Raw genomic sequence first — 15,978 nt, 5'->3', positions numbered from 1 at the left:
AAGCACATTTTCTATCAAACAATTATTTTACACCATCTACCAACACACCCCAGTTAATATTTAGCCCGTGTGGTTTAAGCAGACCAGTAGTCTTGGCACTTCGTGAAAAAATAGTCCATACTAAAATGTCAAGCCTGTACATGTATAAACGTTACAAATAGGCTATGCCAAAATATTAGGTTTGAATATTAAAATTAACAAATTTTACACATACTTTCAAATTTCACTATACCGTTGCTTACCTATTTAATAATGTTGTGAAACATTCTTTTGGCGTGCACCGTACATGCATATCGGAAACCGAACTCAACTGCACCACTGTATCTAGTGTTATTACTTGGCGTCTGTGACCGTAGACTTGCAATGTGATTTTAATCATTAAACATACATAACTGAACATATATAATATAGGTCATACCATTTCGTTGTCAAGTGCGTGCATTTGTGTTGAGTAGTTATGATGTACTGAGCAGTAGCGCAGCTTCCGGGGGGGACCAAAAAATGAACGAAAAAAGTGCCCATCTGACAAAAAATGAAAGAGAAAATCTGGAAAGAAAGAAAACAGCTCCTTTTCCATCAAAATTCACCCCTATCGTGGGCAAAAATTAATAGTGTAAAATTGTAAATGCAAATTTTGTTGGACTGCGTCCCAATAAAGCCCAGTGGCGTAGTGTGGGTAATCCGAGTGGGGGAGGGGGGGGGTTGGCGCCGACCATGATGGGGGGGTGCACTGGGTCTGATGGGGGGGACATGCAACAATTTTCCTATGGAATTTTCTAATTGGAATGGATTTGGGGAGGTACGTACCACCACCCCCCTCCCCCACCCCGTGCCCCTATGACGCTACGACAATGATAAAACTTTTCTGGTAGCTCGAAGACATGTCTCTCTAAAAACAGGTACACGTATATCCCAGCAAACACAAAACGTTTTCGACATCATTCGCAAAAGGTTATAAAAGGTTGTCAGAAAACGTTTAAATGTCGGGTTATATAAAGGGTATATTAAGAGTATAAAACGTTTTCATAACCTTAAAAACATTTTTGATAATCTACTGCTCAGCAAACACAAATGTTTTACAGAAAACGTTTAAATGTCGGGCTATATAAAGGGTATAAAAACGTTTTAATAACATTCTAAAAACATTCTTGAAAACTTGACACAAAACATTCTAAACAGAATGTTATTTTGGGGTTGAAAAAATATTTTGCGATAACGTTTTTCAATGACGTTTATATAACCCGACATTTAAATGTTATTAAAAGGTTTTGAAAAAAACATTTTAAGAACATTTCTGTGGTTGCTGGGTTCAAATATTTTAATATAATGTTATTTAAGTATTGAGACAATCTTTGGCAAAAATGTTTGCAAAAATAGTTTACAATAACATTTTTGAAAACATTTAAAAATATTGTTGTAGTGTGTTTTCATACAAAACGTTTTAAAACGTTATCATGCCTTTTATATAACCCGACATTTTAATGTTATTAAAACGTTTTTACCTAAACCAAAAGCCAAAATATAACTTATTTAAAACGTTTTAAAACGTTTTTGTGTTTACTGGGATTGTATTGTATGATGCAACTGCAATTTTTATTTTGCCCCCTCTGACCAAAAAAAGCTGGCTACGCCCTGGTAGCTAGTATGATATTATGATTGTATTCCAATTACACACAGTTTGATGATTTTCAAGAGATCAAAGTTGTTACCTTTTCATTTTATCATTGAATTTAGCATATTTGTAAATCAACTCTCCATTTAATGTCAAAAAACGCAATAACACCTTTTCGCTTGTTATCCCTCCCTATATATAGCTGAAACATGTAAATCAAAATTGTCAAAGAGAACCCAATTTGTGGCTAAATGGAGAGTTTGGCAACACGCTAAGGAAAACACGCTGACTGGTGAGTCACATGTCGTATGTTCGCTTTCTGGAAAAGGGTAAGTTTATGCTTGACCTAATTTATGCGTAGCCCTACTTTCAGTTGAGCGTAATGATAACCTAGACCTTGTAAGAAGATAAATTGCTTAGTATTTGGAAGTACGCCATCTCTGTGATGATATTATTTTCTTCTGGTAGAATTTATTGCCCGGATTATTAATTGTTATACAGCTATTCTAGAAATTGCATTTATTAAGTTGTGTAGGGTGTGTGACGTGCATGCGCTGCCATAATTAGAGAAACTGACATAATTTTTATTATTTAAAAAGCTCTATTTCATAAGCGAGTTTCTTTATGATTTTGGGAGGAATTCCATCAGGGCCACTTCATGTTGAGGTTTTAACTCTCATATACATCCCATGGATAAAGAATGGGACAGGTCTCTCAGCAGACAAAAAGGTTGGAAGCTCAGAATGATCCAAAATGATTATATACACTGATATTTGGGAGGATATGCTCACATACTTGGAATTGATGGCTTTAGCCATTGCCTTGTAATTAGCCCTATCCACTCTGGCATGTGCATGCCAAGATCAGAATTGCTGGAATTAATCATACACTTGATTGTTGATACCATTTAGCATGTTTAGTTGTCCCCTCTGAAAATTAAGACAGTTCAAAACTTATCCGACGGCGAACCCGATAAAAACTAATTACCATTTAAGTGGTTCAGTGGTTCAGTCTGTTGAAACTTTCTCACTCTTTCCGCATTTTGATTTACTTTAGCTTTCTCAACATCTCGTTTCACCTCATCACACAACTGGCGCCATTTTGAGGTTTCATGAGCTTCAAATGCTGATGACGTTTAGATACGAGGTTCTTTATATGTTTATCAATCGGATGGATTTTGAGTTAACATAGATTGCCACACCAATCTTCTATACTTTGGGAGTACAAGGCATGGGGTGAACCTGGATTCGCTATTGATACCAATATCAATCTGTTCTTGGCGAAAGATAATATAATGTAACGAAATTACTCGCCAGTGGGAAAAAAAGTGACAGAACGTTCATTAATTTTGGTGAAATCAATTAGGCCTATTGCAAATTATTACAGGCAAATATCAATTATTATTTACGAGATATCATTATCATGTAAAAAAGCTTTGTAAAAAGTAACAAAATACAACTTTGTTTAAAAATAAGTTTGTCCCACCCCAGCTTCGAGACTAATGCTTTTTAGCCTAACCAAAAAGTAAAGAATCCTGTTTAAGATCTCTGATTCTTTCTTTACTCTGCATCTATTAAGAATTCACTTGTGTGACAATTTTTAATGATTACAGTCTGAAGTATACTTTTTGTACAAGCTGAAAATATTATATTATACGGCATATATGTTCCCTTCTACACCAATTACATAAGCATAATAACATTTTATTCCTTAAACCTGTTAAGAAACACAAAATATACAAAGAGTACTTTTTTACATGGATTGCGTTGGAATAAATTTGGTCTAAAATATAACAAGTTTAACTAGTCAATTACTTAAAACTTGCAAACTTACAGTACTATTATAAGCAAACTATCAGAATGATTCCTTTTTTTGCTTTTTAATACTTCCAGTCCACCGGAAAGGCCACATACATAGAGGCTGACAGCTTGACGAGTTGACTATGACGAGTCATAAAATACGACACATTCGATAACTCAATGGACAACTCACAAAGTCGTAGTTTATCTCGTTAATTCGTCAATCCGTTGAGACCCTTTTGAACCACTGCAGGGAGGCTTTAAACTTTAACAAAAGAGTTAACGATAAAGCACTGATTTTGAATCTGATTTGCGCATATGTATTGTATAAGAGGCATGCTATGATTAGTATGTCATTAAACTATTTCTATCAGATTGATTCTTTTCGTCATGGAAATAGTCAGAAGCAGTGTGCCCGTAAGATACCATCACTTCATGTTGTGGAGCGTATTGACCCAAAGGATGATTTAAGTACTTCCCATCATGCACTGTAAAACGTGTTATCACCAGAGTTTCAACCGCCACTTTACATTTAAAATTCTGTGCAAAAGATATTGTTTTACAATAGTGTGGGTGTGGGGGGAGGGGGGTGTGGGGTGTGTGTGTGTGGGGGGTGTCATTATTACTTGGTCGATTTCATTACAAAAGTGATGTGTATATAAAGGATAATTCACATCGTTCTGTAGATAACATGAAACCTGAAATTGACCAGCATATTGACAGAGTTTTTGTTGTAATTTTAACTTTCAAATTTAACCATACACTTCTATTCAGTAGCAGAACAGTGGTGTCATATTTACTCACACTGCTATGCTAGCTACATAGTTAACCCAGTGGGGGTGTTGGGTAGTACTTAAATCATCCTCTGGTATTGACCGGTGCTCGATGCCGTTAGTTTCTCATCGGGTGTAGTTAACGGCGTACCGTCGGCATTCGCAGAGGCTGGTGTGAAAACTGGTTGTGTTTGCGGTGCTTGTACGACGTTCATACTTGGTGAAACGACTGCATTTTGGTAAGATTAAAGCATGGAAAATATGAGTTAATTTTACAGTGATAATGTACAGAATGTAATTACGACAATAAAGATAAAAGATAAAAGTGCCCCTTTGACAAAAAAATTTAGAGAAAATCGGAAAGGCTTGCACTAATCACTTATAAATTTTTCTAAAAAATCTTAGCAGGGAGTTTATCTTATTTTTAATCATTTTGCTCCAAATATGCAATGCAGTACATAGGGCTATTGCATTTGAAATCAGCAACTTTAATTTTAATTGGAATAGCCATTTACAGATACTTTTTGTTATGTCATAATTTCTTACTTTGTCCACTTTGTCCTGTAGGAGCCTGCTGTACCATCATAAGGTTAACTGGTTGATATCCAGATGGATTATTGTAAGCACCAACAGATACCAGTTGACATTGTGCATTTTCAGGTGTGTATTGAATCTTTGAAGATATAAAATAATATTGGAATATACAGTGATAAAAGGCGTTATTAACTTATTATTACGGAGGAAGTGATGAACATAAAGTAACAAAGCAAATTAAAGGAAAGTAAACAAATTGAATGAATGAATGAATGAATGAATGAACGAACGAATGAATAAATGAATGAACGAACGAAAGAATGAACAGTAAAACGAATTATTATGAATGAATAATTATTTTATTTATACTGCGCTAAGCCAAACCCACATCCACTACAGTACAGTCCGACATCCACTACTAAAAATATTGGACCTGCCTGTCGTTACGGTAGAGGATAGTAAAACAAAATTCATATCGTTTATTCTCTAGATATTCTAGTGTGAAGAACATGTGTACTATATAGTGCAATGGCAATGCTTCATCAAGTGTCTGTCACTTGTAAAACCATAAATTTTCATAATATTTGAACCTATCACGCATCATAGAATTTCACATCAATGAAACAACTTGTCAACATGCCGTCCGTGCTTTAGTAATTTCCCGTCTGGACTATGGACTGTGCAAAGGCCCTCCTACATTACAAGGATCTTGTCAAAAAACAGTTGTCTTCAGTCACTCCAAAAGAAGGCCGCAAAATTAAGTTTGGAAAAAATATCTGTTAGCACCTTTTCATTGTTCCGTCAACGAATTCAATTTGAAACTTTCACCATTGTTTTCAAATGTATTTCTGAGATTGCAACTTCACATTTTACAGACTCATTGTGCCATATGATCCTCTCCGCAGAGGTCCCCGTTCCAGGTTGGACTTAAAAATACATAATAGACCAGTCACACATAATGTTTTCATCTGATAAAGGATTTTATAAACCTGAACCGAAAACTTTGGAACAATTTGCCATTGCACATCAGTCATGCCACTTCAGTAATCCTAAGACCCATCTCTTCCAAGTGATTTGTTGTTCTAATTTTTTTATATGTATATTGTACTGTGGTACTTTTGCAAGGGCGCTATATAAAAACCGCCATTACTTGCTGATTTACTGTGGTACACAAAAAATGTGGTACACGCATAAAAAATATTTATCTCTTTCTCACAGTTACTTCATGTCAAAAGCCATAAAGTCAAATTTCAACATTTGTAGGAACGAGACACATTTCCTAATACATGTTGCACACATAATTGAACCACCTACCACAGCTGGCGTTGGTGTGGGGTGACAGCAGCTGTAACAGCACATACACGTCCCATAGCATGTGAAACCTAATGACACGATGGTGAGAACAAGTTGCACAACGGCTAGCAGTGCTATCACAACATTCATTGCTATTCTTCCATCCTGGAAACATAGACATAGATTTAAGTAAGAGTAAATGTCAGTTGGCCAATAGCTAGAGCTACTCCCGATTCCAGAAAAATACTCTTAAATCGTAGACAGTTAATGACTAATGTAAACTTGGTATAGGTCAGCAGTACTTTTTGTAGTACTAAAATCCCATGTGAAAGACTAAGCCAGTAAAGGTTTTTTCTTCTGACGAGTTGTCAGCCTTTACCAAAATCACATAATATACAGGGTGTCCCAGAAATATTTACCGGGCGAATGAATTTGGACATCAGAATCCAAAAAAATTAAAAATTAGCGTGCAGCCCATCTTATTCTGCATCGTATACGCTAATTTGTTTTATAATAAAATCCATTATATATGGAAATCACACATTATTGCTTTAATAAGCCACGTAAATATTTGAGAAATTGTCTGGTTTATAAAAATGAGATTTAATAAAGCAACATACCGGACCGTATTTGCACTCGTCATAGTAATCATCATTACCATTATTATTGTAAGCGGATATGTAGTCAAACCCAGGCCATGGGAAACACCGCCGCGTACCGCTGTAATATACATAAGTAAGCCTGTCACGTACAGCATTAATGCTTGCATAAAACACCAGATGCCCGCACACAATACATGTGAAGATGCTAAGTATCAAGTACATCACATTCTGAGAATAAGGAGAAATAACGAGAATTTTGTTTTATCAGCAGTACAATAATAACTAAGTCTTTAGAGAGATATGCTATAACAATCAACGGCTCCATAGGCATAACCCCGATGATACTTTAATACCCGGTACATGTAATTCATTTCCCATTGGTCTTGGGGCAATTTGAAGTATTTGACCTAAAGGCACTTGCACTTTGACCTAGGGGCACTTGGAGGGTGGGCGCGACAGCCCCCTGGTGATCACTAAAAAAGGAAAAAGAAAGAAAAAGGGAGCGAAAGGGAGTGAGAGAGAAGAGGGTAGAGGAGAGAGGGGAGAGGGGAGAGGGGGGAGAGGGAATGAGGTGTGAGTGACCCTGGGCCCGGGATCTTATGGGCATTAAAATGCGAAGAAAGGATACCTTAATGGGCCTCTAGATCTCATATCTTTTTACGGACCCATTTACCTAATAAATATCACAACTTACCAGATGCTGCACCTACAACCCAAAGGTATCGCTTTCTTTATAGCTTTTAAACGAATCCCTCAAATATTCGAGGAGGGGAAGTGGTCTATGTAATCACACCCTCATAACTGCAAACGATGCCTATGTTTCTGACCGAATTATGCTATATGTTCATTATATCCCGGGCCCGAAATGACTATCGGTGGCCCTGTCAGTCCACAGACATATTGGGACAAAATTTGTATCTTCTTTTTGGACTATTTTAGAGCCAAAATGGACCCATTTAATTTAAAAGAACAAGGGGCAGCTATTCCACATACGACTTTCTTGACGACATGATATAATTGACGACCAAATTAAAAAGACTAGTTTGCGTATGACGTCCTGTCAACTAGACTAAAAATGCCGTACTGCGCAGGTCAGCAACCAATAACGTCGCGACGTTGCCCTGACGTCAGACGCAAACTAGTCTTTTTAATTCGGTCTTCAATTAATATAACTAGAGAGGCCAAATATGGCCAAGACTTACCAAACAAACGCTGTTTCTTTTCCAGTAAGTAGCTAAGCCCAGAATTCCCGTCGGTAATATAAACTGAAATAACAAAATTAAGCAAGATGCGCGACATAGTCTTTGAGAACGGTACAATTGGCTTAAGTATTATACTTGATTGTGATCATATCAATATCAGTGGTGATTCCACCCACCACTACCGCATAACGACATGTCATACATGTGCCAAACAGATTTTGAGACAGCTTTAGGGGGAAGGTAAATGGCGATTTAAAATGGGCGAGTTAGATGAAAAGCGAATTAGATAAGTTACCCCCTGCTGAGATTAAATAGTGACCCTGCTGAGAATACGGCAAGTTATTTTTTATTGATAACTAAGTACTGTATAGCCTATACTCAAAACACCGAAAATAAAATAAAAATAGAATAAAACATAAAAACCCAACATACAAATTATGTAAATTATTAATGTCTATCACCACTGACATTTTTATTGTGATTCTGGTGACGCAACTACTTGAAAAAGCTTTGAAATGCTCGGACAATTTAAAAGTCTGGATTTCCAACAATCACGATTGGAAAAAAGTCCAGTAATCCAAAAACCTTTGCAGATTCCTAGTCAATGTTGTGGCGAAATTATGCTTTATGCTCTGTGCATAATAGTTTTATCTAAAGATGATAGCGACTACCTTCGTTTAGTGAGGAAGGTCATCCAAAACAAGAAGAAATCACTTGAACTAAATTGCGATCAAGGCTGGAATTGCCAACCTTATATACAACGCCCTCATTCGACCAAACGTTGTATTAGTTGAATTTTTGTGCTGAAATTCAGTTTAAACTTTAAGAAATTGTTATCACCTGGACGTATGAACTTACATTCGAGTACAAGACCATACACTTTGCTATTTTATTCCAATTAATAGCTTTGGTCATTAAAATACAGTCGGACAGACGAGCAAAACGCAGACAGACAAACTTACCAATAACCCACTCCAAATCGGATCACCAACGTAAGAATCCTTCGCTTCTATTACAATGGCGACTATACCTACGATGCACCATAAAAACGCGATCACAATAGTCGCAATTGAGAAAAATCTCACAGCCGGAATGGGCCGAACTTTGTCGGATTTCGGGCTTGCGTTCTGTGGTACATTTTGTACTTGCTGTGCCGTGAGGGTGTATTGAGGTGGCGGTGGATATTGTTGCCCAGTTGCCATGATGAATTGTTAGTTTTCTTCCAAATTTCAATAAACAGATAGTCTGTAAGGTAATGTTATCAAATTGTCGATATTAAGTAAAGTACATATGTGACCGTACGCGGCGAATGAGCCGTAAATTCCTCCATTGGTCAATTGTGTTTTATTTTACATCATAAGCTTTATAATGGTATATCATTTGACTTCAAACGATATCCAGAAGCGGGGTTATGGTTTGTTAAACTTTGCTCCTAGTTTTCTTTCGTTTCTACACGTGTCTCTTTTTTCCAAATTGCTGGCAATAAATATGAAACACTCATAATTGGCGGCCATTTCAAATCATCCCCAAGTCAACGAGGTTTAAGAAAGTTCTCTCATTGTTAATTGTTGGTTATACATACCTATACAAAATACAATTCCTGGTAAACCACCACTTGAACAGGATTTAGCCAAAACAAAAAAAGACCAGAGCTATTAAAAATACAGCCATCTAAGCTAGAAGCTTATTATCCACTTCAACAATAGGATTATTGATTGGTGTTTGACAATCAAAATGAGTTACCGATGCATACGACTTTTATACAAATTTTACACTGTAACTCAGAATACAATTTAGGGAATTTACGGCTCATTCGAGCTGTACGGTCACATATATCTGTTATAAAAGGTTACCATTACAGCTCAATATGACGAAGGCTCACTATGTCGAAAATAAGGTGAATTTGATATTTTGAATATAAGGCATCAAATACCTTTTACCATGACTTCTGTGTAAAAACCCTTCATTTCAATAAATGTTTGTAATAAGTCCAACGGTGTTTTACCACGAGATGCTAGTTTGTATTCCTTTTGGTTTGTAATTATTTTTGACTTAAAATCCTTTAATTTTGACAAAACTACAGCACCTAAAGTCTTTTTGCAGGGTATCTTATAAATCGTGTAAAACAGAATTTGATAAAATATTAAGGGCATTCCCTCAGTAAATGGTACAATATGGTTTTATACCTGATTATGTATTATACAAGGTGTCACATAAAGAGGTTACATGTAGAAAATGAACCGCAGTTTGTGATGGTACAATAAAACAATGTCATTTTTTCAGATATTATTTATTCATTCTTCTTGTTACTGTTTGCTAAGTTTCAATTCCGTATTTTAAAAGCAACTTAACTTATGAGTGCAAGATGACAGGGGTGGGTTGAACACAAGCACAACTTTGTTTTCAGATGTTTTCTTTATTACTTTTTATGTTTCTAATATTTTTCATTGTTTAACTTATTGCACAAAAGAAACATTGAAAATTAAATATTGTACACTGAAAATAAACCAGTTATAGAGCTTCTTGACTCTTAATGGTAACAAATAAACATGATAAAGGAAGATGGTCATTACAGAAGAATACGTTTTTGGTGAAAGCAGTTCTGCACGCTGTATCTCCTGTCATCAACATAGTGAAATGAATAACAATCTTTTGCATTTAGGTCTTGTTTGGATTTTGTTGACTTGAAATCGAATCGCTGCTGTTTATTTTTACATTTCTGACTGACTGAACTCTTGAAATTCTTTGTTTAGCAGAATGAAATACTGCATCTACCATGATATGGCTGCCCCACCAAATGTACGGTGGCTGTGACGGTGGTATAATGAACCTTGCAGTATCATAATTATGTCAAGTAAAGAGCTTGGTCAGAAATGCCTGGAATGCGGGCTAAGTACGTAGGTTGTGAACTTGACAAGGTACTTGTAAAGGGTATATAGAGTATGTCATGAAGATGATATTTATAATTATGGTGAACATTAACTTAGATCATTTTCAAAAATCTACATGTAACCTTTTTTGGGACACCCGGTATTAGCAATGTGTACACGTCTAAATGGAATCGGCCAAATTCGTTGTGTATGTAGGTCAACTAAGCAATTTTCGACCGCCAATTTAAAAACGGCCTAATGTGACGTGTCATGTCAAAAGGAGACACTTTTGGGCAGGATCGTAAATGGAGAAATAGCCAAAAATCTGCCCGGGTGATTTTTTCACAATTTGGGTTTGTTGGGAATATGTGATGTTATTTATAATTAAAATATTGTCTGATAGTTTCAGACCGGAATATAACTGGCATCTTGTATTTTTGAGACATTTTTCAATGTAATTCCTACTCTCAGCATTGTCAATAATATTTTCAAAGGCCGATATCTCAATTTCCAATTTTATAATACCATAACTTACGAACTCAATATCTTCGCTTAGGAATGTCCGATTTCATTGGGGAAAACGACGCTGTGGAGCAAAATATCTCTATAGTTAAGATATGTAAAAACCTCAAAATTGATAACCTGCCCAAAAGTGTCTCCTTTTGACATGACACGTCACAAATATTAAAAGTTACTCAATGTTGAGTAATAAGGGAATAGAGGAACAAAATGAGTCATATTTAAGTCAATATTGATTACATTTTTACTCAAGTTGAGTACAATTTAATCAATATTGAGTTTCGTTTACTCATTTTGTTGCTCTATTCTCTTTTTACTCAGTAATTTTGCATTTGCCGTGTAGAGTTTCTTTCACCTCGTTATTCAGACTTTAATGGTTTATTTACTAATACTATTTCAGCATTTTGGGTAATTAATAACAATATTAAAATTTACCAGAAATCGTACAGTCTGGCTTTAATTAGTTAGGGCCTATACCGCTAGGAACCTATTTTTCCATATTCATATTCTCCTATCATTAAATGAAAGACATGACCATAATCTTCCTCTATGAATTTCAAATGGGGTCACCTGAATGTGTGCCTCCATGTGAAATCTGCACCACAGTGTGGGATATTATACAGGGTATCCCAGAATGATTCATACCGTGTTTGAACAAAATATCAAAAATATATAGTCAACAGTGTGTCTAAGCTTAATAAGTGCAATACAATGCCACACATGTCTCCTACTTATTCTGTGACTTTCATGGAAATAGCTTGATTTGTTTTCGAGTGACATTGCTATTACTGAAAATGGACAAAAACGGCATGTGATCCTTAATCACCATCGTCCAGCCGCACTGTGCAATATATTGGAGAAATCCTACATTCTTTTCATAGGAAATACACCATATTTGGCACACATGTAGAGCTTACAATGCTAAATAATTCTTGATATGGAATTAAGTGAAACATTTCAATATGACATCAGATATTTAGGTTGAAAATCATACTTTTTATGTGATTTTTACAACAATTTTTACCCAAAAATGTCATTATTACAGAGGATATAACTTCCTCAAGCATCCTCCGCAGTAAAATGTTATCTTCTTCATCACGTAGCTGTGGGTTTGGCAATATACGGTGGACATAAATGCATGCTGTGACACTAAGGACGAACCTTCTCTATACCTTTATGAAAACTCCATCTCTGCCGGCATTTCAAATGATGAAAATCACACACCGCAATAATTGGCTTCAAAACTGCCGCCAAAGAAAGAATAGTTTAAGGTCACTCAAGCATAGCAAATCCTTTATTCCATACAAGGGTTGCTTCGTAACATCATAAATAAACGATAGATATCGACTATTTAGTAGACGTAAGAACAGGACACAACAAATATACTGCATAACATAGGTTGTTTTGTCAAAACTTGGAATTCACCATTTTTACGCAATCCTCTCTAACTTCTACTAGAAACGTCCAATTTTTAAAATCTAAAAAATCTGAGAAAGCTAAATATATGTAAAACTTAAACTACAAAACAATATGACCAATAGAAATTCCGTTCATACCTAAACAATTCCATCTTTCTCGGTATAAATCATTCTGGGACACCCTGTATGTATTTATTACATGTGGCCATGCGTTTTGAGTTGGGCCAGTAAATAGGTGGAGATGTTACATGCGCGCGGCATTTTGGGGTTCATTTTTCTAATTTTCTCAGTTAATATGCAGCCTGTGTAGTTAAATTTGGTGTCAAATTAAAGCTTGTGGTGAGACCAATACAGTAAACATAATAAAAGTTGTAAAACGTTATTAACATTTGAATAATTAGCATCTAATTAGCATAATGTATGGGGTGGAGGAGGATCAGGAGGAGGAGGATCAGGAGGAGCAAATTTAATAAAAGGTGACCCCCAGGGGTCATATGATGCTAGAGGTCCATTTCTTTTTTCACATTTTACAATTCACATTACACTGCATACTATAACACCATACAATCATATTCCAGATAATTTAATTTGCTTTGAGAAGCAATTTTGCATATTTTATTTTCCGTTCGGGCTACACATTGAAGTCAATGGGAAAAATATGCCTTGAAAGAGGCTGGCGCAAAACCATTTTAATTTTATTGAACCCTATGATGTTATATATGTATTTAAAGCTCTGACTGAGAGGAATTCAAATTACATTTTTTCCCCATATCAAAACCTTTAGTAACATTTCAGAATCAGTGAATTCACGGCAGACTTGGCCATTCAAAACGCAACAGAAAACTGGCTAAAAATGACAAAATTTTTCTTTAAATCGCCGTCAATTTCGAACTAGTGAACTCAGAATTCTATACCCACGTTTATATTACCTTGAGATATTCTTTAACCCTAAAATAATTTTTTTGAAGCTGTAGGTGCTTCCATAAACCGGCCTGAATTTTTATTTATTCCATCTTTACTCATTTTGTTCCTTTCCCTGCGTGAGATCAAGTTTTTCTGGGTTTTCCTGTCAAACCTGCCCTGTTCCAACAGTCACTCTACGAAATAGCGCCACGTTATTAAAAATGTTCTCAGGTTAATCGACTGTATAGACATTTTCCCTAATGGTCATCTAAAAATGGTTATGATAGACCTGAATTTAGTCTCGCCGCATACAAAAAACTATGGGTACCCCCTAATCAGAAGTCAATTCTAGTCCCTTCGATAACTCGCTGGGTCTGCCAGTCTTAGGGGTGGTGCAATAATTATGTGTACCCCCGGGGGTGAATTATAGGGGGGCAAAGATTTTTGGCAGGCCAAAAGGGGGGGCAAGCATTTTTGGCAGGTCAAAAGGGGGGTCAAGCAATTTTGGCAGGTCAAAGGGGGGCAAGCAATTTTGGCACAGATATTTTGGGCACCGTTTCTATATTACGCACTACGCGTAGGAAAACGTTAGGAACACGTTCAAATATGCAAAATTTCCTGCTCGCTGCGCTCGCACTATATGATAAGACAATTTAAGGTTTTAAATTCGGGTTCCCCAAAATCTTGCATGTGTAAGGGGGGGCAAAGATTTTTGGCACATCAAAGGGGGGGGCAAAGGTTTTTGGCACGTCGAAAGGGGGGGGCAAAGATTTTTGGCACGGCCAGAGGGGGGGGCAAGCGATTTTGGCAGACCATTTTGAGAATTCACCCCGGGGGTACACATAATTATTGCACCACCCCTTAGTCACAGCCTATATGGCACAGCATAATTCGCATTACGTGAAATACGACCAAGCGTAGACTTTGCGTAGACTATACGATCTATTTTAGCATGACTCCACACAGCTCGCGTTCATCAAGGTCACTATTGCTTTTCATTGTGTAGTGAATATTATTTTGGGTAAAAAACATGTTACTTTTCACATAGAAAGGTTTTGATATGTAAAATATTTGGTATTTTCAGTTTCATAACTCCTTAGTGTCACACCCTGTGCCATTTTAAAGTGCATTTTTGGATTCCTTGGTTCATTTGCAGCAAGAAAATGTATACTTTTATATATGTTGGGTATAATATGTGAAAGAAATGGATATCTAAATGAAAAAACATGCAATTTTCATCTCGCGGAAACATGTAACGCATTACCGGCCCAACTCAAAACGCATGGCCATGTACACCCAATGTATAGGCTAAACATAACAAATAGGTTATGCCAAAAAATCAGGCTTGAAAATACAAACCAGTTTAATAATACAAGATTGTACATTATAGCAGCAGATACTCACCATACCGTAAAACGCCCATTGTACATATTATTATATATTCCAATTTCACTTTACCGTTGCTTACCTATTTGATATTGGCGTACACAGGGCATGCATATCCGAAACCGAACTCACCTACTGTGAGCTGCGCCACAATTATACGCCCGTCTGTTATGTTTATATATATCATATATTTCCATGTACGTGACGACATCACTTGCTCTGTGTTTCATGGATATATAATATCGCATGGTATGTTTGACCAAATAATCATTTCATTTTATCATTGTATTTGACATATTTTTAAATTAACTCTCCTGATGACCACTACAATTTCATGTCAACAAACGCAGTTACAACTTTTCGCTTTTTATCCCTCTCAAGTAATGTTAATTCAATGCATTGAAATCGAATTGAATTGAAATGAAATTTGGGCGATTTTCATTTCAATGCATTGGAATTGAATTGGAATCGAAATGAGTGGGCTTGGGCATGAATTGAATTGGATTGGAATTGAAATCATCGTGAGCAATGAAGAATTGAATTGGATTGGAATTGAAATCAAGTTGAGTGATGAAGAATGAAGTGGAATTGAAATGAAATTCAGCTTTGATTTCAATTCAGCATTTCAATTCACAAGCCGATGTCTGTGATTCCAGATCATTCCACCTGTAAAAAGTACCCTTCCCCCATGAAGTTCTGCTCTGTTTAAACAAGCAAACTGTTTTCTCTAAACATTATAAATAAAAAGAAACAGTGGTCACCATAAACTGGTACAAAACATAAACATAAAGTGTTACAAAACATATTGCAACTAAGTAATCTGGAAAGCTTTCATTTAAAAATGATAGCATAAAATACACATATATTGAAGAAAATTAAAAGTATATGATATCATTTCTCATACACAGGTATAGTTAAACTTTTTGAGACTTTTTGGAGTTCTTCTTAATCTTTCTTTAGAAGAATATCAACTGTCTCTCTTGTCATGTGGAAAATTATAGGTTCTATGTTCATAAAGACACTAATATCTTCTAACATGATGCAAATTGATTCTTAGCATTCCCAAT

At 36.0% G+C, this 15,978-nt stretch overlaps 2 protein-coding genes across 2 annotated transcripts in view; both read right to left on the bottom strand.

Moving 5' to 3' along the window:
- The window catches only part of LOC140141007 (uncharacterized), a 49,738-nt gene extending 49,372 nt beyond the window's left edge, over positions 1-366 (bottom strand). The window contains exon 1 of the mRNA XM_072162781.1: positions 243-366. The gene's annotated coding sequence lies outside the window, so the exon portion shown is untranslated. The remainder of the gene's footprint in view (positions 1-242) is intronic.
- A 3,636-nt stretch (positions 367-4,002) lies between these two features.
- On the bottom strand, positions 4,003-15,107 carry LOC140141008 (uncharacterized). Its single transcript, XM_072162783.1, has 7 exons — positions 14,994-15,107; positions 8,778-9,060; positions 7,816-7,878; positions 6,632-6,841; positions 6,033-6,176; positions 4,731-4,857; positions 4,003-4,413 (listed from the first exon to the last, which is right to left on the bottom strand). Exons 2-7 carry the CDS (start codon positions 9,015-9,017, stop codon positions 4,265-4,267), a joined length of 933 nt encoding a protein of 310 aa, XP_072018884.1. The 5' UTR covers positions 9,018-9,060; positions 14,994-15,107; the 3' UTR covers positions 4,003-4,264.
- Positions 15,108-15,978: the final 871 nt, after the last annotated feature.

Source organism: Amphiura filiformis, chromosome 19, assembly GCF_039555335.1.
Source record: "Amphiura filiformis chromosome 19, Afil_fr2py, whole genome shotgun sequence".
NCBI lineage: Eukaryota > Metazoa > Echinodermata > Ophiuroidea > Amphilepidida > Amphiuridae > Amphiura > Amphiura filiformis.
This window is presented reverse-complemented; position numbering and strand designations above follow the sequence as displayed.